This window comes from Macaca nemestrina, chromosome 9, assembly GCF_043159975.1.
Source record: "Macaca nemestrina isolate mMacNem1 chromosome 9, mMacNem.hap1, whole genome shotgun sequence".
Taxonomy (NCBI): Eukaryota; Metazoa; Chordata; class Mammalia; order Primates; family Cercopithecidae; genus Macaca; species Macaca nemestrina.
This window is the reverse complement of record NC_092133.1, coordinates 35,546,256-35,568,670: the sequence shown is the minus strand read 5'-3', so window position 1 is coordinate 35,568,670 and position 22,415 is coordinate 35,546,256. Positions and strand designations below refer to the sequence as shown.

The 22,415-nt window shown below is 36.3% G+C and overlaps 1 protein-coding gene across 5 annotated transcripts in view; it reads left to right on the top strand.

Annotated features, from left to right (window-relative positions):
• Nucleotides 1-22,415, top strand: part of LOC105478430 (R3H domain and coiled-coil containing 1 like) — a 102,715-nt gene that overhangs the window by 59,520 nt on the left and 20,780 nt on the right. For all 5 annotated transcript variants that reach the window (XM_011735716.3, XM_011735718.2, XM_071069337.1 and 2 more), the window contains one exon: nucleotides 13,878-15,676. In XM_011735716.3, coding sequence (XP_011734018.2) covers nucleotides 13,892-15,676 — 1,785 coding nt within the window. In that variant the 5' untranslated portion in view covers nucleotides 13,878-13,891. The remainder of the gene's footprint in view (nucleotides 1-13,877; nucleotides 15,677-22,415) is intronic.

Sequence of the window (22,415 nt, the reverse complement as noted above, 5' to 3'; positions counted from 1 at the left end):
CATGATATTGGAATTATCAGTGGTTTCTTGATACGACATCAAAAGCACAAGTAACAAAAGCAGCAAAAACATGTACATCCAACTTAAAAAACTAAAAAAGTAAAAAACATCCAACTTAACAATCTTCTATGCAGCAAATAAACAATCATCAGAGTGTAAACACAGCCTAAGGAATAGGAGAAGATATTTGTAAACCATGTATTAGACAAGGGGTTAATATTGAGAATATGTAAAGAACTTGACAACTCAGTAACAAATAATCTGAATAAAAAATGGGCAGAACCCAAATAGAGATTTCTCCAAAGAAGATATGTGCATGACCAGCAGGCATGTGAAAAGATGCTCTATACAACTAATCATTAGGGAGATGCAAATCAAAACCACAATAAGATATTATCTCACACCTGTTAAGATGGCCACCATCAAAGAAGAAACAAATAATAACAAGTGTTGACAAGGATGTAGAGGAATTGGAACCCTTGCACACTGTTGGTAGAATTGTAGTGACACAGCTCCTATGGAAAATGTATGGAAATTCTTCCTGAAATTAAAAATAGAACTATTATATAATCCAGCAGTCCCACTACTGGGTATATATTCAGAGGGAATGAGATTAGGATGTTAAAGATACATCTGCACTCTTATGTTCAGTGCAGCATTATTCACAGTAATCAAGATGTGGAACCTAAGTGTCCATCAGTGGATGAATGGATAAAGAAAATACAATATATACATAAAACAGAGTATCATTCAACCTTATAAGGAAGAAATTCTTGTCATGCTGCCTCTGGTTGAACCTTCAGGACATTTTGCTAAGTGAAATAACCCAATCACAAAAAGATGAATACTTGCATAATTTCACTAATATGAGGTATCTAAAGGAATTAAACTCACAGAAACAGAAGCTAGAATGGTGGTTGCCAAGGAAACGAGGAATTATTCAGTGAGTGTAGAGTTTCAGTCATGTAAGATGAAAAAGTGCTAGTGATCTGTTGTACAACAATGTGCATGTAGTTAAAATACTGTGCTATACACTTGAAAATTGTGAAGAGGTAAATTTATGGTTTTTTTAACTACAGAAAATGCACAAAAGGTCAATAAGCATACAAAACAAAATGTTATCAGTGGTTTTCTCTGGAATAAGAATACAGATTTTTAGTTTTTGCTTTTAGGTTTATTGTAAAGTCCTTTTGAATTAAAATACAAAAACAAACAAACAAACCCTTTTTTTGTTAGCTTTATATTGTTAAAACTTTTCCTAAAAGTAGATTATACCTTCCATTGTAGACCTTTGAGCCATCTATTATTTTTAAAACTGTACCCTGTTAAACCCCATCTTTTTTGACTTGGAGACCTCATTCTTCAAGTAGCCTGTAGTGACCAAGTAAAATAACTTTGTATCTAGTTTCGTCATCAGAACACTAAGCACTGTATAAAAATTCATCAGTAAATATTAGCTGCTACATCCATAAAGTGAGCCAGTACTCTAAAACTGTATACTGGCTGTTGCTAAAGAAGCAGAGTTTATTTAAATATGTGTTCCTTAGACTGAATTCAAATGACTGGAGAACTGATTTTGTCCAGGCTTTAATACTGAACTTTGCTAAGTCAAGAATAGCTTTTAAGGAAGATTTTGAATATGTGACCTTTATTTGTGTATAAATACTGAGTCTCAAGGTGCTTTAATTGACATGTGGTGAATAATAGAGGAGTGCAAAATACTATATTCTACTTAATACTACCCTTGCATTTCTAATAAAGGTATGACAAAGCAGGTATTGTTAGAATTTCTAATCTCATAGTTGCTCACTTTTTGTTCCAGGTTTTAAAATTTTTTTTATCTGTGCCTTTATTACAGTTAACCGATTTATCTCCCATTTACCTCATCAGTTTTTACCTTCCTATTGGATTAGTCTTCCTCCCCTCATACTTGCTTCCTAGCCTGTTCCAGTGGGATGTTTATCTCCCCAGTTCCATGAAGCATTCCAGTGTTACCAACAACCCCATCTTGCTAATCCAGTAGAAACTCTGAGTTCGTCCTACTTGGTCTTCCAACAGCATTTATCTTATTTTATTTGTACTTATTTATGTGAGATAGGGTTGAAACCTCAACCTGCTGGGTTCAGGTGTTCCACCACCTCAGCCTCCTGAGTAGCTGGGACTGTAAGGCACATGCTACCATGTCCAACTAAATTTTGTAGTTTTTTGTAGAGAAAGGGTTTCTCCTCCCTTCCTTTCATATCTCATACCATCAGTCCATCAAGTTTTGTTAGCTTTGCTTTCAGATTCTATGATTAATCTGACCACTTCTTATGACCTTCTCTGCTACCACCCTAGATGTGCTGCAATAATTTCCTAACAGGTCTCCTTCCTTCTACTCTTGTTCCCCTGTACTCACATATTAGCTAGAATGATCTTTAGCAAAAGTAAGTCGGATCATGTTGAAACCTTCCAATAATTCCCCAGCACTCTGAAATAAAATCCAAAGCTCTTGACATAACCTACTAGCCACTACTCATTCTGTCCCTTAGCTCTCTTACTGACTTCTCCGCCCTTTTTTTTTCTCTTGAGACAGGCTCTTACTCTGTCATCCAGGCTGGAGTGCATTGGCGCAATCTCAGCTCACTGCAACCTCCACCTCCCAGGTTCAAGTGATTCTCCTACCTCCCAAGTAGCTGGGATTACAGGTGTGTGCCACCATGTCCGACTAATTTTTCGTATTTTTAGTAGAGCAGAGGTTTCACCATGTTGGCCTGGCTGGCCTTGAACTCCTGACCTCAGGTGACCCACCCGCCTCGGCCTCCCAAAGTGCTGGGATTACAGATGCGAGCCACCATACCCAGCCTCTCCACCCCTTCCTGTTCTGCTGATACCACACTTGTTTTCCTGTTACTTCTTGTCCATGCCAAAATTGTCCTGCCTCAGAGCTTTTGCACATGTTCATTCTTTTTCCTGGATCTCTCTTTTCCCTGATAATTTATGTGTCTCTCTGACTCAGTTTAAGCATCAGCTCAGGTGTTAACTCCTCAGAGTGGTCTTCCTCACTTTACAACATGGTCTTCCCTGTGTTTTCTGTATTTTCATCTCTGTTCCATTTTACTCTGTAGCCTTATACATTATAAGATATGTTTAAATGTTGATTGATTGTCTTCAGTAGTAAGCTCCATGAGGCCAGGAGCTTTGTTCATTACTGTGTTCCCAATGCCTGAGATGGGACTTGGCACATAGTAGTTAATAAATATTTGTGGAATGAATGAATATTTAGTGATATAAATAAATGATATTTATTTAGTGCCAAATGCAGTGCTATGGCATTGTAGATACGAAGACAAAAAGACACTAACTCTACACTGAAGAAGAGAGGCAGATGTGCAAACAACTAACTATAAAGCAATATGTTAATTGCTTTAATGAAAGTGTATGTATGTAAAGATGTGTGTATAGTGGAAACTTATAGGAAGGAGCTTAGACTATTAAGGAGAGTCAGTAATGAAGTTACAGAAAAGGTAACCTTTCATGTGAGACTTGAAGGATAAATAGGAGACTATCAGGCAGACATCCAACTGAGGAAATAGTATGCTTCAAACCACAGAGGTATGAGAGGTCAGCTGGGCATGTGTCTGGTACTACCAGAAGTTGGAATTGATGGAATATAAAGTCTGAAATTAGGAATAGCCAGAGATGAGACTGGGCAGATAAGAAGTTTTGGGAGTGGCAATAGAGCTAAATTATGTAGGATTGTATTTGCTATGCAAAAAAGCTTGTGTGTGAAAAACCACTGAAGAATTTTGAACAGAGAAATGAACAGGAGAATCTGATTGGTATTTTAGAAAGTCACTGCAAGCAGTGTAGAGGCAGATGAATAGGACTTGGTAATTGATTGAAATATCAGGGGTAGTGACTTCCTGGGTTTTGGCTTGAACAACTGGGCTGACAGTGATACTGTTCACCAAACTATGAAGTTGCGGAGAGGAGAGCAGTGAATTTTTTTTTTTTTTTTGAGAGGATGGCTAGAATTTAGAAGTATATAATTATCTTAGTGCTCAGAAATCTTATGGTTTACTTGTATCACTTAATATAATTTTTAATACTACACCTAATTACAAACATACTAAATTTGTCTTTAAGGTACTTCCATTCCTTTACAAACGGACATATACACTGCTGAATGGAAGGACCAGGACATCTCTTAGTTTTGCCAGTTTGTAAGGAGACCAAAGAGAAGAGAGAATGCTCTTGGTAGTGTAGTGAAACCAAAGAAGTTCTTTTTTTAATATGCAAATAAATGATTTGAAATTTAGGGCCTTCCACAGTTTCAAACATACATAAAAAGCCTTGATTTTCAGGGGAAAAAAAAATAACAAGTTGGGAAAAATGCTCCTAAATTTGTTGGAGCTGACTTTTACCTCTCAGATTGTTATCTAATTGGTTTTGTTTTCTGATTTATGGAACATGAGTAGACTTTACTTCTTTGGATCCTTTAAAAAAATCATTATGAACTAAAGTGTTTGTATGCAGATAAGCTTATCTGTACATTCATGGTTTAGTTGATTTCTTGATTTGGTATGTTCCCATGCTGCTGAAGCCAACAAAACAGAAGGAGAAAAGCAGATTGTATTTGTCCTGTGGCATTAGGGATATGGCAAGATCTTAGACCAGTGCATTATTTAATGTGGACCACAAATGTGAACCACATATGTGATTCTAAATTCTCTAGAAGCCACTTTAAAAAGTACAAAAGTAAACAAATGAAGTTAATTTTAATGTTTTATTTAAAGCAGTATATCCAAAATAGTATCATTTCAACGTATAATGAGTATAAAAGGAATAGACAATTTGTATTTTTTTGTACAAAGTCTTTGAAATCCAAGTGTATTTTATATGCACAGCACATCAGTTTAGACTAACTACACTTCAAGTGCTTGATAGCTACTTGTGACTAATTGGACAGTATAGTCCTAGATCATTCTTAAACTAAAAAGTAGAGGTTGCTCGGCATTCTGCAGCATTTGAGAGTATCTGTCCAACATGGAGTAATTCATGTGCTGCTTGTTACATTTTCCTGAGTATATTAAAGAGTTTCTTCTTTTGTCCTGTCATCCTTTTCCTGCTTACAGTAATTTTGTCCAATAAATATCTGCTTATCAATATTCATTGCCTTTGCTTTCTCTTACACGTTTATAGTAATGTCCTATTATGGCTAAAACAATAGCTTATCTTTAAATTTTAGTGATTTTGTTTTAATTACAAGAGTACTGCCTGTTCTTTTTGTAACACATTTAAACAATACTGTGGCATATGTTGTATAAAAAGATAATAATTCTTTATAATTCTTTTTCCTCTTTCAGTTCCTGCTCTCCCAGTTGTAATCAGTGTTAGCAGTTTAGATAATAGCTTTTTTTTCCTCGTTAGGAATATACACTTAAGAGAAATTCTTGCTAATTGAGAAAATTAGTATTTGGAAAATACCTCTTAAAAGTAAACCTATTAAAAATGGAGACAAGATTTATTAGTTATTAATGAAAAAGATTTGTTAGGGACAGTATTCAGAAATGAAAACATTTTAGTATATGTATTTTTCTATATGTTTAACAAAATTTAAATTGTAACTGCAGCTATGCTAATTCTCAGAATTAACAAAGAATGATGTGATACCTTCTTGGCATAATTTTTCCAGTAAAATTGTATAATTGTCTGATAGCATCCTTCATTTTGTGTTTCATTTATCTAGCATTTGTTATATAAAATAGAGTTGTACATCAGTTTTATCAAAACTCTTGAGGGTTTCACCAGTTTCTCAAGATATTTTCTTACCCCTTTCTTAATTCTTATTGTCATTGTCCTTCTTTAGTTGTTGAGTGAATTGTCCTATCTTTAGTTGTTGAGTGGTTTGATTCTGTCAGAATCCAAGGATTTTGCTGTGAGATGAGCATTTTCTAATATTATTTTCGTAGACTTTATGAAATCCTGCATTCTTTTGAGAGTTTGTATTTCCACATTACAACTGAGTTGCATTGTATTTACTTTGTATAATTGGTTATTTACAGCATTAGGCCATTAGTGAGAAATTGATAAACAAAACCAGGAAACATGGTTGCAGTAGGTGTTAGTGTCTAGTAGAAACAGATATCAGGGGACATTAAGAATACTGATGTATCATAAGGGCCTTGACTCCCTCCGCAAACTTGTAACTTAAGGGATTCAATGTCCATTTAAGTAGTAATAGCTGACTTTTATGGAGACTTTTACCATGCCTGGCAAATTTCTGTACACGTGTATTTTTAGGTAATCTGCTCAGTGTGCCTATAAGTCTGTTATTATCCCCATTTTATGCATTAAGTAAACTAAGGCTTGGAGCAGTAACTTTTGTAGTATAGAATCTGGCCCATTGAAGACTTACAAAGTAGACTTCTGTCGGGACTGCTCAACACAAAAGGAAGAAAGTCCAAATAAATAATATTAAGCACAAAAAAGGGGACATATAGCAGAGATAAAGCAACAACAAGAAATTATTGTGAATAACTTTTATATCAATAAATTTGAAAAGCTAGGTCAAAGGCAGATTTTCTAGAAGAAGAAAGAGAAACTGGAATAGACCTTAGAAAACGAATCATTTTTAAACATCTTCACCAAAAAGTATGAGTCCCAGACAGTGCTGCCAAGGAATTCTACCAACAGTAAGCCCACCCAGCCTTATTTTATAAATCTTTAACTTACATAGTGTGTCTTGCAGTAACCTTGGTAACCCAATCATATAACTCCCAGTACTGGGAGGGAAAATCATAGACCAGTCTCATTTGAATATACATGCAAACCCCTCAATATTGACAAGCCAAATGAACAGCCAGCCATTTGTCCTGGCATTGAATGTTCCATGTTTTTCCACTGATTTGAAGTGCCACATTTATTATAAAATGAATTCCATGTAGATGTGGATCCATTTTAGGGGGGTTTACTTGTGTGCTTAATCTGTCATCTTGAATTAAAAGCCTGTCTGTTGAATCTTAACATTCAAGATATTTGCATTGGCATTTAAATGTATGAGAATTGTAATGGTCTGGTAATGGTCTGGTAGTGTATGCTTTATATAAATATCTTTCTGTCGCATAATTTTTTGCATATCATTTGAAGAGGATGCCAGGATTAGAACTCAATATACTGAATTCCTCATTTGAGACATTTTGTAATTCCAAAGAATATATCATCATTCAAACAACTTTAAGTTGATAAAACTTAAAGATACTATTCAGAAAATAGATTTGAAATAAATATATTGTCTAAGTATTTTCCACAAAATTGTTTTCCTTCCATACCCTCCCATGTGCCTTGCCTCCTTCCCAAAGGAATTGGAGATGACTTTATAAAGGGACAGAGAAGCAAATATTACCAGACACCTGAGATGGACTAGTCATTGCATTTGAACACCAAACTTAATTCTGTGTTTTCTAGAAAAGAAAGCAGAATGGGACGTATGTTATGCTATGTCTGGTAAAGGAACTATGTGACTTTGTCTCAGAGACATGCTTTCTTTCCTTTGTTTTATAAGTGAGACACTGGAAAGATGATAGTTGCCTTTAGCTTTGATTTTGCAAAAGTTAGGAAATGTTTTTCAGATAGATATTTTCTATATTGACCAATGACTATGAAAGATAAGATTTTAGTTTTTTTTTTTAAAAAAGAGACGGGCTCTCGCTACCTTTCCCAACCTGGAGTGCAGTGGTTGTTCATCCACAGGCATAGTAATAGCACACTGCAGCCTTGAACTCCTGGCCTCAAACTGTCCTCCCACCTCAGCCTTCCAAGTAACTCGGATTACAGGTGCATGCCTCTGGCTGAGATTTTAACATTAAATTTTAATTTAGGGAATGTTAACATCTGTAGTGAGCTGAGATAAATGATTTACTTTTGCTTTCAGAAAAATTCCAAGGCCTGACTGGTAAATGTGGAGGGACCCCTCAAGTTGGAAAATCATCTGTTTTGCAACCATCATAGTAAAGATGGAATCAGATAAGAATAATCAGATTTAGGATGTTACCTGGTTTTGATGAGGAAGCAGAGAATTTGCATGCTTTTAAAGTACTACCCCACACACTGCTTATTAATTGCAAGGGAGAAAATACGTAGTAATTATACAGTAGAAAAATCGGACAATACTTGGACTGGATGATCAAAGTTAAGAGCATCACTGAAGGACAGGCAGAAATCATGTGCCTCAAGATGTGATGCCCTAAGGACACATCACCACCATAAAGTGTTCTGACTGAAAATGTGTAACCTCAGTCTCATCACGGGAAGACATCAGACATGCCTTACATAGGAGCATTCTCTTAAAAAATAGAGTGGGGGCCGGGTGCGGTGACTTACACTTGTAGTCCCAGCGCTTTGGGAGCCGGAGGCAGGCAGATCACAAGGTCAGGAGTTCAAGACCAGCCTGGCTAATATGGTGAAACCTTGTCTCTAGTAGAAGTACAAAAATGAACCGGGTGTGGTGGTGGGCACCTGTAGTCCCAGCTACGTAGGAGACTGAGACAGGAGAATCACTTGAACCTGCGAGGCGGAGGTTACAGTGAGCCGAGATTGCACCACTGCACTCCAGCCTGGGTGACAGAGTGAGACTCTGTCGCAGGAAAAAAAAAAATGAGTGGGAGGGGAGCTGTTCTCCCAAAATGTCAACATCATAAGTAACAGCTTTCACTGTGGAGGTGTTCTAGAAGGTCGGAAACCTAAGACACCTGGCACTTAAAGGGACTACTTGACCCTAACTGGATCCTGTATGGAAAGGGAAATATTCTATAAAGGACATTACAAGATTGCTTGACAAAATTGGAATACTTATGTTAAATGAAAGTATTTTATTGGTGTTAAATATGCTGACATTGATAACTGTGTTGTGGCTGTGTAAGAGAATATCCCTATTTATAGGAAATGTATTATACTTTGAAGTGTTTAGGGCAAAGGGCCATGATGTCTGTAATTTGCCCTCAAAAATATTCAGGAAAAAAACTGCATCTGTGTGTGTGTGTGTGTGTGTGTGTGTGTGTGTGTGTGTGTGTGTGTGTATGTAAAGAGAGGAAGAGGAGGAGGAATATGCATGATTGCAAATGATAAATGAGGTGAAATATTAACCATTGGTGAATATGGGTAAACAGTGTAAGGGTACTATTTGTATTATTTTTACTTTTGTAACATCTATAGGTATGAAATTATTCCCAGATAAAATGTTAAGACAATATATATAGTTTAGCTATGGTGCATTCTGATGAACTAACAAATACCAAATTTGTTCTAGAAGAATGAATAGTTAGTATGCCCATTAGGCAGTTTCTCTCAAATATCAGATGTCTCATGTGAGTCTTTGGTGAATACTGGATTAAATCAATTCATGGTTGAATTACCCAGTGAGTGCCTTAAGTGCCAGTACTCAGTTGTTGATTGAAGAGGGATCCATATGTTTTAGACACCAAATATGGGACAAACACCGTTGACGTTCTGTTGTGAAAATACGAAAGCTCAATTTGTTTTGTGCTTGTTCAATTTCTCATGAAGATGGATCAGAGAGGTACTTAAAGGAAGTTACCAATATTTTCTCTCAGGGAGCCTTGGAAACTGTAGAAGCAATTGGACAGGTGCTCAGGTATGATCCCAGTGTTCAACAGTATAATATAAAAAAATGATTTGGCCTAAAATATTTTAAAGGCATGCGTTAGCAATTGACTGACCTCCATTATGAAGGAATCTGAATTTTTATCCCCTTTAGAAAGTGTAATTTTTTTGAACAGAGTGCATGCTGATGGTCCTTCAAGGATAAATTAGCTGCAAAATGCACCCCAAATAATGGATTCTGTCTAGTTAGGAAGCAAATTAGATGGATAAAAAGCACTTAGAACATTGTAAAAAAGTTAAAACTGTGTTAAAAGAGAGAAAATACCGGCACGGTACAGTGGCTTACACCTGTAATTCTAGCACTTCGGGAGGCCGAGGCGGGCGGATCACCTGAGGTCGGGAGTTTGAGACCAGCCTGACTAACATAGAGAAACCCCATCTCTACTAAAAATACAAAATTAGCCGGGCATGGTGGTGGGCACCTGTAACCCCAGGTACTTGGGAGGCTGAGGCAGGAGAATAGCTTGAACCCAAGAGGCAGAGGTTGTGGAGAGCCAAGATCGCGCCATTGCACTCCAGCCTGGGCAACAAGAGCGAAACTCCATCTCAAAAAAAGAGAGAGAGAGAGAATATCAAGTGCTAATAGCAGGTAGCAGGGTGGGAAAAGTTTAATCCAAGGTACATTTTTAAAAATTGTATGGCAGGCAGCCCCACTCCCAATGTGAAAAGCCTTTCATGCCTATAGTTGCAAAAGAAATTCATAAAAATGCAACAAGGCTTTAAATTAAATTGGCAGTATAGCGTTCTCCTCTTTTCCACGGTTTTGCTTTCCATAGTTTCAGTTCCTGTAGTCATCCATGGTGTGAAAATATTGCATACTATAATATACTTTGAGAGACCACATTCATGTAACTTTTATATATTATATGTAACAATATTACATATTATACTTGTTCTGTTTTATTATTAGTTATTGTTAATCTTTTCCTGTGCCTAATTTATAAATTGAAATTTATCATAGGTATGTATGTGTAGAAAAAGACAATATATATGGGGTTTGGTACTATCCATGGTCCAGCCATCCATTGGGGATCTTGGTACATATCCCCTGCGCAGGTAAGAGTGGGGACTACGGTATCTTGACAGTCCACAAGAATGGGGATGCTTCTCCTTTTTTGTGTCTGTGAGTTACGAAAGAATGGGCATAGTGGTGGATTGGAGTGTCTCCTACTGGCCTGAGAACTGATGGTTAAAATTTTAGGAATTCTTCAAACTGATTGTTAAACACAGCTATTATTAAAAACTAAAGAACATAGGCTTACTGTTAAAATTACATTTTTAAAAGCTAATAAATACTCCAAACTCCTCACTTCCTAATTATTTACTACATTTTATTATGATCTATGCTTTTGAAGTTATTTATGTAAGTATATCCTATCTCTGGTTGAAATACTTATAATGGTGTGCCTTTGTACATTTTTCCCCCCAACTCTGTGTTTGGTAATGTCATAGTGATAACTAGAAATTAGCTATGGCAAGAATATTTACACTACAGAGATTGTCAAATGCCATAAATAGGACTTTATTTATTATTTCTTGATTGTACTTAAAGTGAGAGAGAGAATGCTGCTAATAAAAATGTATCATGCCTTTAGCTATTATGTTGTAACTAAAAAAAAGTATATGTTCTTCCATTATTAAAAAATGATTACTTCAGCTAAGAAGTCACTCATATCATTGACATCAATGACATAAAGAAAAACATCAAGTAATACTACGAAGGCCACTTGGGAAGCTGATTGCTGAATATTTGCCAGCACACTGCTAGTCATGGCACAGTTGAAATCATTGCTTTTGTAGAAAATAGATAGTAATACAAATTTATTATACTGATTTTCAGCTACAGGAAGTAGTAGTATGACCGTATGTGAGCATTATTTAAGAAAAAAAGGTTGAATTTGTAAAGTCATTAACTGTGGCACATAATAATTTTAAAGTAGATAATTTGAGGCCTTTGATAGGTCTATTGCAGATTAGAAATAGAATCATAGAATTTAGAGTTTCTCTAGTATATGTCAGTCATCCAGCCTTTATCTAAATTCTGCTAGAGATAAAGCTCATTTTCTGATAATAACATTGGAGAAATCTAGAAGTAGAATTCTTTCCTACATTGAACTAAATTTTGTTTTCCTTTTATTTCTAACATTTGGTTCTGGTACTGACTTCTGGAGAAACATAGAAACATAAACAAGAAATTTTGTGTCTTTTATAGAGCGGCCAATCTTTCAGGTATAAAGTTAGCTGTGGTTTTTTGGGCTCTTTGGGCAAGAGTTATACCTTTAGTTCTTTTAGCTCTACACTGTGTGACATATTTTCTAAACTCTGTAATCTAAGAGTGTGTTGCCTTTTTAAAACATCACGTCACTATTTTGGGGCTTTTATTGACCTTGTGAACAAAATAAAAGCCTTTAGGTCTTTCTTTATGCAAATTGTACAGAAGTCACGTCTTCTGTCTTCTGTTTGATTCTTTAAAAAAAAAAAAAAAAAAACTCCAAAAGAGATCCTTGCGTTTACTGTTTTATACCTTCATATTGCTTTCAGTACAGCATTTCAGATTATAGAAATGATACTGAATTTTAATTTTTTAATTTTTGGTATTCTGTCATTTTTATGTCAGTTGCAGATTTGATAAGCACTCTGTTTATTGTTTACATCTAAATTATTGTATAAAATGTTGAATTTCAAAGGGCTATATAATCCTTTAATCTCTAAATTCATTTCTACCCATTATTTTTTGTTGTTTAATCTTTTGTGAGTCCACTTACCAGTTTTGCTAAGTAATCCCCATTTCATATCCAGAAGTTCATTATGATATATTTTGTCAGTTGTTTTATTTACTGTAATCCAGGTGTGCTATGTCTCTGGTATCCCTTCCTATGAAACACACTTCAGTACTTAGTGTGGCATTTTTTGAAAAATCAGTAATTAGGCGTTTTTTGAAAAATCCTGGCATGGCTAAATGTTAAGGTCATATTCTTCCTCAAATGGAATATATAAAATACATGAAGAATGTTGGGCTAGATATTAACTAAGATATCAAAAGAGAAAAAGAACAAGATAATCACTGGAGATACTTAATGATCAGGGCCACGGTATTACTTGGGCTGAAAGGAAAATAACCTGTGCCATGAGAATAGAGCTTTTTCACCAAGGAAGTATTCTGGACCAGGTGAAATTTTAGGGGTCTGGAATAGAGTGGACAGGATGTGTTAGCCTTTTTTCCTCTCTACCTTCTCATTATCTCCTTTTGAAATGTATGTTGTGAAATGTTAACAGTGGGTGCATCTGCATGTATGTGAGTGTTTCTCTGTTGTGTATTGCACCTCCTTACTCTGTCCTGGACAAACTTATCCCTACTTCATAGCATTATTTTGAAAATTAAAAGAATAATTCAATATGAAATTCCCTAGCACATTTTGTTGTATTTAGTAGATAGTAGATAAAGGTTTAACTTTTGTTATATTTCTTCTTGTTAAATTCCATTGAGCTACCATAGTGGAGGTTGTCAGGAAGTTACTAGAGTGAATTGTCTCATCACAGTTTCCTCCGTCTTCTACCCTCCTTCATCCTAGCCAGATCTGTTTTATTACTGCTGGAAGCAAGGGAAATTCATGGCAAGTCACTTGACTAAATGGTATTAATAGAATAATACTTTTCTCTTTTTCACTACTTTCTCTTTTCTAAAAAATATTAAATCAAAAGCAACATCTTCTAGAAAGCATTCTCTGATAAGTCATTTCATTTTCTAGCCAACATTCAAGTTACTCTCAAAAATCACTTTATGTGCATATATATTTATGTTGAACAAAAACAAAAAATTAAAGGAAAAAAAAAAGACTGGGCACAGTGGTTCATGCCTGTACTCCCAGCACTTTGGGAGACTGAGGTGGGTGGATTGCCTTGAGCTCAGCCTGGGCTTGAGACCAGTCTAGGCAACATGGCGAAACCCCATCTCTACCAGAAATACAAAAACAAACAAACAGAACCACAAAGCCAGGCACGGTGGCATGTGTCTGTGGTCCCAGCTACTCGGGAGGCAGAGGTAGAAGGATCACTTGAGCCTGGGAGGGCAGAGGTTATAGTGAGCTGAGATCTCTTCATTGCACTCTAGCCTGGGTGACAGAGTGAGACTCTGTCTCAAAAAGAAAAAAGAAAATCTTTGGTTCAATACATTGTAATTAGTGTCTGATAATTAAATCATTCTTCTCTTGCAGATTGTGTTGATGCCATGCAGCAAGAAGCAGAGAGATGCAGAGTTCGAGCCAGAAGGCCTGACATGGCACTTTATGTACCTAAAGCTCGAAGGGGTGCAGTACTCCTTAGGACAGGTGATGAAGAAGAAAGCTGTGGTTCACCTAACTCTGTGGTGAAAGAAAAGCAAAAAGAAAGCTCTCTCTCCCAAAAAGAAGTCTTTAGAGACAAACCAGAGGCTCGAAGACTAGGTATCAATCCTGATAGAAAGGAGCATAACTGTAGAGAAGGAAAAAAATCTTCAACAAAATTAAGAAAGGACACATGCCTTCAAAAAACAAATAGAGTTTGTTCTAAGAGAGGAACCACTGAATCCAAAGAAGTATTATCACAAGGACATCAGCAGGGAGCCCCAAATGCTGGGGTTATAACTAATGCACCTTTACAGAGACATTGTAAACCAAAGAAAGTGGAGTGTTTGGAAGTTGAAACTACAGATGTGACAGGACATGAGAGGATACTTCTATCACAGGCCTGTTCAGAAATCAGTGAGGCTCAGGTTCCAAGCAAACCATTCCAAAATCTGGAATTCTGTGACTTCAGTAGGCATGAACCTGATGGGGAAACATTTGAACACAAAGATTTGGAAGGCAGAATTGAAACTAATACCAAGGTTTTGGAGATACTATATGAGTTTCCTAGAGTTTTTAGTTCTGTCATGAAATCTGAGAATATGATTGTACCAATAAAACTAAGCTCTGATTCTGAAATTGTGCAACAAAGCATGCAAACATCAGATGGAATATTGAAGCCCAGCAGCGGAGGCATCACCACTACTTCTGTTCCTGGAAGTCCAGATGGTGTGTTTGATCAAACTTGCATAGATTTTGAAGCTGAGAATGTAGGTGGTATAGCCAATAGTACAGGTTTCATCTTAGATCAAAAAGATACAGATTCCATTCCTGAAACTATGGGTCACATCTCTCTGTCAGAGAGCACAAATGACACTGTTAGTCCAGTGATGATTAGAGAATGTGAGAAGAATGACATTACTGCTGATGAGTTACATGTAAAACACGAACCTCCTGATACAACTGTCTTTGCTCATGAAACACATAGAGGTAATGAATTTAAGAATGTAGGTGACATTACCAATAAAGCATGTATGATGGACACCACAGTTACGTCCTGTAGTGATCATGTAACTGTTGATAGCTCTTATGTAGTTGCAGTTAGAATAGCTGATGAGATCTCTAATAATACACGAAGTTTCTCAAAGTTTATAGGAATGAGTGCAGATGCAATCCCTCTTCATGTAGCTGGAAGTGGGAATGACACTGAAAATTTCAGCAACCTGACTGCTTGCTCAGGTATTTATGCTGAGAGTATTTCATCTTGTTTTACAGAGTCAACAGGAAAGTTGATAGAGAGCTTGTCAGATTGTGCTTCCTCCTTACCTATAAAAAAGATTGCTGGTAGTAATTATAACACTTTTTTGGACTCTGAACTCAGTATGTTAAATGGGACAAAAGTACTTTCAGACAGTGCCGTGGGCATTGATCTGGGTAGTGCTGGTGATACAACAGAAGCATCGCACGAACTAAGAACTGCCAAAGAGTTCAAAACAAAAGAGCAAGATGTCTCAGAGAATGTAGAATTTGGTGTATCTTTTCCTGATAGGGAATCATTATCTGTGGAAACATCCATTGAACCAAAAGCAAATGAAACTTCTCACACAGAGGGAATTACTGCCACTGAGGAGAGCTGGGAATCTATGTTTAACGATGATGGTGACTGCCTGGATCCACGTCTTCTACAAGAGGTATGTTTAATTGAAATTGCTTGATGCTTAGACAGTTTATAAATTAGGATTTCAGTGGTAATATTGATAGACATTGATGCACATTCACTGATATTTGAGAGTTCCTGCAATAAACTAATAGACTTGTAGATTGAGAAGAGAATATCTGATAGATCTTTAAAAAATAAAATATACAGCATTGAGCTATATTTATAATAGCCAAGCCCTGGGAGATCTTATTGAATAAAGATGAATTTAATGGATTTTGGCTATCTGTTGAGGAAATACAAAGGAAAACTTCTTCAAAAAGGTTTTTCTGTTTTAACAAGGTATCTTTTACATGGGCCTATTTAAGGGAAGGAGAATAATTTATTACTATTGTTATTTATATTTTATTTTCTTGTGGATGTTGGAATGTTAGACACTGTAGAGGGAAGGAAGTAGAGAAAGGAAAGGTAAAATACAAGAAAGTATCATTGTTTTTTAAGGAGTTTATACTGGGTTAAATTGAAGAATGAATTAGCTATTTAACATAAATAGAAAATGTAAGTGAATAATGATATGCTGGCCAATTAGAATTCATAAATAAATGTTAGATTTGAGGCATCTTAGAAATTAGTTCAGTCTTTTTGTTTTCTTAATTTAAATGTTTACTCTGTGTCCAACATTTAAATTCCTTACCATAAATAAGAATCACTGGTTTTAACTAGTAGAACCACTCCCTCTTTCATTCCCTGTAGTTGGTTCACATAACCTTTGCCTGGAAGGGAAAAAATTCTTTTCCTATAAGAGCACCAGTTTTATAAATGAGGAAGTTGAAGCTTGGTGGTCACACCTTTAGGAAAGGCGGAATCAAGATTTCAGTCTAGTTCTCTCTTAATCCAATGTTTATGTTCTTTCTACGATACCATTTCCTCACCTAAAGGGTTTCTTTTGAGGCATTCCAAAGACCCTTTTGAATTACTAAGTGATGAGTCTTTTGTTTCTGAGAATTAAGCTAGAAGTACAGAAAAATTATCACATGCCTGTAAACGAGCCACATGATACTGAAGAGGGCAGCTCATTGGACAGAACTGACTTTCCAATACCAAGCATCCCACCTCGTTCATGGGAGGTGTTTGCAGAGAACGAATTTCCCTGTACCACAAACGAGCACATCCTACAGTCAGGTCAGGAAACACTGTATCTTAAACATTCCTCAGAACAAAATATAGAGCAGAGAATATCTATGAGTGAGCGTCCATGAGCCCCTTGAAATCACATGCAAAATTATATGTACGTATGTGCGTTTTTTCATAGCTTTCATCAGATTCTCAAAGGCAGTGATTTCCAAAGTATGGTCCCTAGATCAGCAGCATGAGTGTCATCTGGGAACTTGTCAGAAATGCAATTTATTTAGCCCAGCAAACTATTTACAACTTTTTCAGGTGATTCTGATGCACATAAAGCTTGAGAACTACTGCTCAAAGGTAATACACTTAAATCTATATGAGAATGTGAGTGGGGAACTACAAATGACTGTCAGCCCATAATTAGAAACATACTGTTCAGTAGAGGTTTGAGATCCAAATCAGGTTAAGAAATAATAATAAGGTGGGAAGCTAGGTGAATATGGAGATGTTACTAAGAATTAAAGCATTGAGAGAAGGCTTTAGACTGAGAAAAGAAACAGTGTTTGCAAGAATTGGTGAAAGGACTGCATGAGGAATAGAGAGCACATGAACATGGAGGAGAGATGAACAGCTTCTTCCAAAAGAAAAGCATGGCTCTCATGGCCTTTTACACATGGTGTAGTACTCAGTAAATATTTATCCAATGGATGGAGTTGATAGGGCAGAGTTGGGGACTCTGTCTTTTTAGGGTGGCCTCCAGGGGCTTTCAAAACATCAGGGGCTGGAACTTGGATTCGGTGGGGTAGCTTATGGATATGGCTTGTGTATTGGAAGAGGGGGAGTTCAGGTGTACAACTCAGTTTTTCAGGTCTTTGCAGTGTTTAGAGTAGGTGTAAAATAATTTAGGCAACAACTCAGTATTTTGAGGAGCATAGTAATATAGTTAAAAAGGACATTGGGATGACCTAAAGCTGGGATTGGGAAGAAAACAGATAATACAGTATTTTAAGCTGAAGTTGGACAGTGTCTGGTTGTTGTGTTTGACTTATGTTTGGAGGTACTTGGAAGAGAGTAGAGTCTGTGTTGAGGAATGAGCATAAATAAGAGCAGGAAGGAAGGAAATTGAGGATGCAAGTAGCAGATCCAACTGCAAAACTATGGGCTCTTCTGCTTTGAGTTTTAGAAAATGTAATAGTGATAATGTTATTAAAAGATGTCATAAATCCAGCAACATTAATAACCCTTTGATGACTTCTGGTTTATTATTTTTATTGCTCCAAACATACTTTATTGAGTGCTAAACCAGAGTGAGTGCCTGCCTACCTTGAAACCTTTCCAACCAAAGGTTTTTGGCTATCATCCCAGCTGGCCTGTTTCTTGATATGATAACAGCTAGACATATGGAGGTATGTCTAATACTTCTAATGGTCAGGTATGCTGTAGAGCAAGGTGTGACAGCCATTGGCTTGTGAAGCAATTTCCTGTGACATTTGAACCTCCAAAACTGCCTTAGGGGGTTAGAGTATAAGTAGGTCATTATTGAGCTCCCAGAACTGCAACTCTTGATGAGTCTCCAAAAATCACACTTAGTCTCCTAAAGCCATAGTATGGAATGCCCAGAAACTTAAGGTGGTAATTGATGAAGGACACGATATTGGCATGACTTTTTTTAGCCTTCTGAATTCTTGGTAGAAGAACACAGGAGTTATTGTTCACTAGAAAAAACTTTCATAGCCCCTACTGCCATCTGTACTGATCAGCAAATCTATTGGTAGAAGGATTAATGGGATACCAAGAACGTAACATTGGTGTTGATAGATACCAGCATCTGTCACTGTCGTTGTCATTTGTGGCACTGATTTGAATTTTTAGATGGGGTAAATATTTAAGTAGGTATCTCCTAAACTTTGTAAGAATTTGAGGCCTTCTTTTAGTTATAGAAAGCCACTAATATTATACAACCATATTCTATAATAGTATGTAGACCATAATGGGAAAGAGAAGAGTAAAAGGAATACTATCCTATCCCACCCGTCTTACTTCTCTGTGTGTGCTAACTTACATTGTTATACTCTCTCTATCTCCCTATAGTATTTTGCAAAAATGGTGTCCATGTTAAGTGCAGAACCCAAAACTGAAAGGAAAAACTTACAATCCAGTCACTAAAAGCAAATTATATAACCATACAAAGAGAGGAAAGCCCTTCATATCCCAACCCCTCGATGCCTCATAAATACTTGGTAGCCCATCACCTTTCAGTTAAATAGCAAATATTGAACACTTAGAGTTTGACAAACTATAAATCCCAAATAGCTAGAGATATGTTGTTATCACTGCTATGTTAAAGGCACTGTGCTGCATGCCATATTTTGCTCTGAAGTTGTTCATGTTTTATTTGGAGAGACAATGTGTAACTATGTGACTAGTTACACAGCAATCTGCAGGGTAATTAATATAAAACAACCTTATAACAGAGGTACTAAAACTGTATTTCATTGCCTGATAAGTGACACAGAATATGACTTCAAAAGGAGATTAGAGGGATAGGATGGGGGAAAAAGGACAAAAGGAGATTCGATCCCCTGATGCTGGACTGGTTGATGCAGTTTCATGTTGGTGAGGCTATAGAATTAAACAAGAGATTATAGTTCCCACTTTTACTATGCTGTTCTATGTTTCTAATTTCTGTTTTCTATTCTATTTTTTAAAAATGTATAGACTTTATTTTCGAGTAGTTTTAGATTTATTTAAAAAATTGAACAGAGTACAGAGTTCCCATGTACCCCCTCACCTGTCTAGTTCTAATTTTTTTCACAGTGTCTTTTAATAGTTGCAGCTCATTTTAACAGATTTATAATTCATATTTTTATAAAAATGTCTGAATTGACATGTTATTGACTGCCTAAGTGGGGATTTATAGACTCACTTTCCAGATGCTGTATATTCTAATGCAGTCAGTTGGGACATCCAGTGAAGAATCTTAAGTGAATTATGTACTCTGTTTTTATTGTTCAATCCATTAGTGAATGATGACTAGATCTCTGGTCCAAACAGAAAGAGGGAACATTAAGTAGATTCCATCGCTCATAGTTTGTTTTGTTTTTGTAACCAGGTGACTCCTAAAATTAAAAATCCCCCTTCTGAGCTCTGTTATATTTGTTGCATAACATTTTTTCCTCAGAATCAGCATAGAAGCCAGCAGCATTTTAATTTCTGATCCTCTTTCAAAACTGGAGAAAGGTGAACAGTTCTTGGCCTATATTGTCAGTACAAGGAAACTTTTATTTAAGGATTCTTGTCTGAAGATTCAGAGATTCCTAGTATACCTTGCTCTGTCCTTGACAGTGCTTGTGTCAGTGAATTCCATGAGAGATGGCATGTGGAGTATGGTTAGGGCATTTTTTAATTTGTTAGGGTTTATAGTAAATCATAAAATTTTAAATTGATTTTCTTCAATAGAAAGTGAGTTAACAAGCAGTTAAGTGGAAGAGAAAAACAGAAATGAAGGACTTGAATAACCTCACCTACATAATTGAGAATTGATTATATGGGTTAATGTGTAAATAGATTTTTGAAGCAACTGTAGTAATTTTACACCACCAACTTGTGCCCAAATCTTGTTGTCCTTGTTCCTGTAACCCCTAGTGCCTCTCATTTAAATTTGTTATACCTGTAACTGTAAAGTGGTTTATTATGTTTAATTGTGTTTAATTAAAAGTACCCACAAAAATGTTCTTATTCCTATCTTCCAAGATGAGCCAGAATTTATATTACAGTCCTTGACATATAAGGACTCAGAACTAGAGCTTTATCCTGTCTTAGAGATAGAACTGCACAAGTCATTTTTAAAAAGTGGAATGTTAGTGTTTAAAATGATTTCTGAAAATAAGTCTCGTTAGTTCCACAAGACTGTCAACTCCTTAAACATGGATTCAGCAGTCTAGCCTACAAACTAGGCTGGCCCCTTCTTATTTTACAGACGAGGTAACTAAGACCCAGAAGGGTTGTAGCTAAAGTAAGTTAATGCCCGAGTTGGCATTAGAATCTGTGCCTCCTGGTTTCTAGCCCTTTGTTCTTCCCATGACATTAAGCCTTTGTCTCTACCTGACAGGTCTCAGCCAGTCAACAGATATTGAACAAATATTCTGTGCCCAGCGCTGATCTTAGTGATGTTGGGGGTAAAAGAGAATGATAACAGTAAGCAGTGTACAGTCTTGTGGAACTAATGAGACTTATTTATTCTCAGGAATGACTAGAAAAAAAAGTATTCTATTTCAATGAATTGGAAATGCCTTTGATTGTGAAATATACCATTATTTTATGTATTACTAAGATAGAAAAATCTTTGACACAGTGCTTTTCCCTTAGAATTTGAATTTTATACATATTGAAACAACTCTCCTAATTGGACATAAATTTTTTTGTCATATTTCATCTTCGTACATAAAAAATGTAGTAAAATAAATTGGTTAAGATTTTCCTAATACTTCATGTTCACAATCCAACTCTTTCTAATAATTTCTTGATTCAGCCACTGATATTGATGCTTTTCTATTCAGTGTCATTCATTTTGCCATTAAGAACTTTGATGATGCAGCATTTCTTAATACATAAAAGAACCAAAAATCTTAGTTGCTGGATTCTTAAGACACCTTTGCACTTATGTAGAGCTGTTCTAATATCTGGAATTTTCCTTCACATTACTGACCACCCTTTCTGCCAGTTTCGGTACTGGTGCTTCTGATATGCATGTGCAGGGAGCAATAACAATATGTTGATTGTGATGCGTCCTAATGTCAGTGATATTAAAATGTGAAAAAAAGGATATATCTTAGAATTGATGAAATGTAATATATATCCAACTGCTAAGTGTTAGGAAATAGCAATATAGGAAAGGAAAGATCGCCAAATTTGGAGTAAATTGGGAAAGAAGCATCAAGAGGAGTTAAAGATTGAAGCTGGATCTTGGGAGAAGAAGGAACATGAGCAGAAAAAGCATTCCAGGTTGTGAGAACAGCTTGTGAAAAATACAGACTCCTTCCAGAATCGAGTCCTGAGTTTGTCACTATCAGAAGTACAGATGATTTATTTTGAAATTTTGTTTTCTTTTTATAATTTATTCTGAATTTTCTTCATGATTTATTAACCAGGGCAATTAAAGTTGATTGGTAAAGGGAAAGAAAAAAGTATCAATTTTTTCCCCTAATTTTAGAGTGCCGTTTAGAATCATTTAAAAAATATATGTTGTTACCTGAGCATGGTAGCTCACACCTGTAATCCCAGCACTTTGTGAGGCCGAGGCAGGTGGATCGCTTGAGTGCAGGAGTTTGAGACCAGCCTAGGCAACATGGCGAAACCTCATCTCTACAAAAAATACAAAACTTAACCGGGCGTAGTGGCATGTGCCTGTGGTCCCAGCTACTGGGGAGGGTGAGGTGGAAGGATCTCTTGAGCCCAGGAGGCAGACGCTGCAGTGAGCCAAGTCATACCCCTGCACTTCAGCCTGGGCAACACAATGAGACCCTGTCTCAACATACATATATTTGTTGTTGTATAAATCAAATAAGTCTTGGGTTTTTTTTGTTCATCTATTTTTTAGGTGGTGGGGGTTGAGACAGTCTGACTTTGTTGCCCAGGCTAGAGTGCAG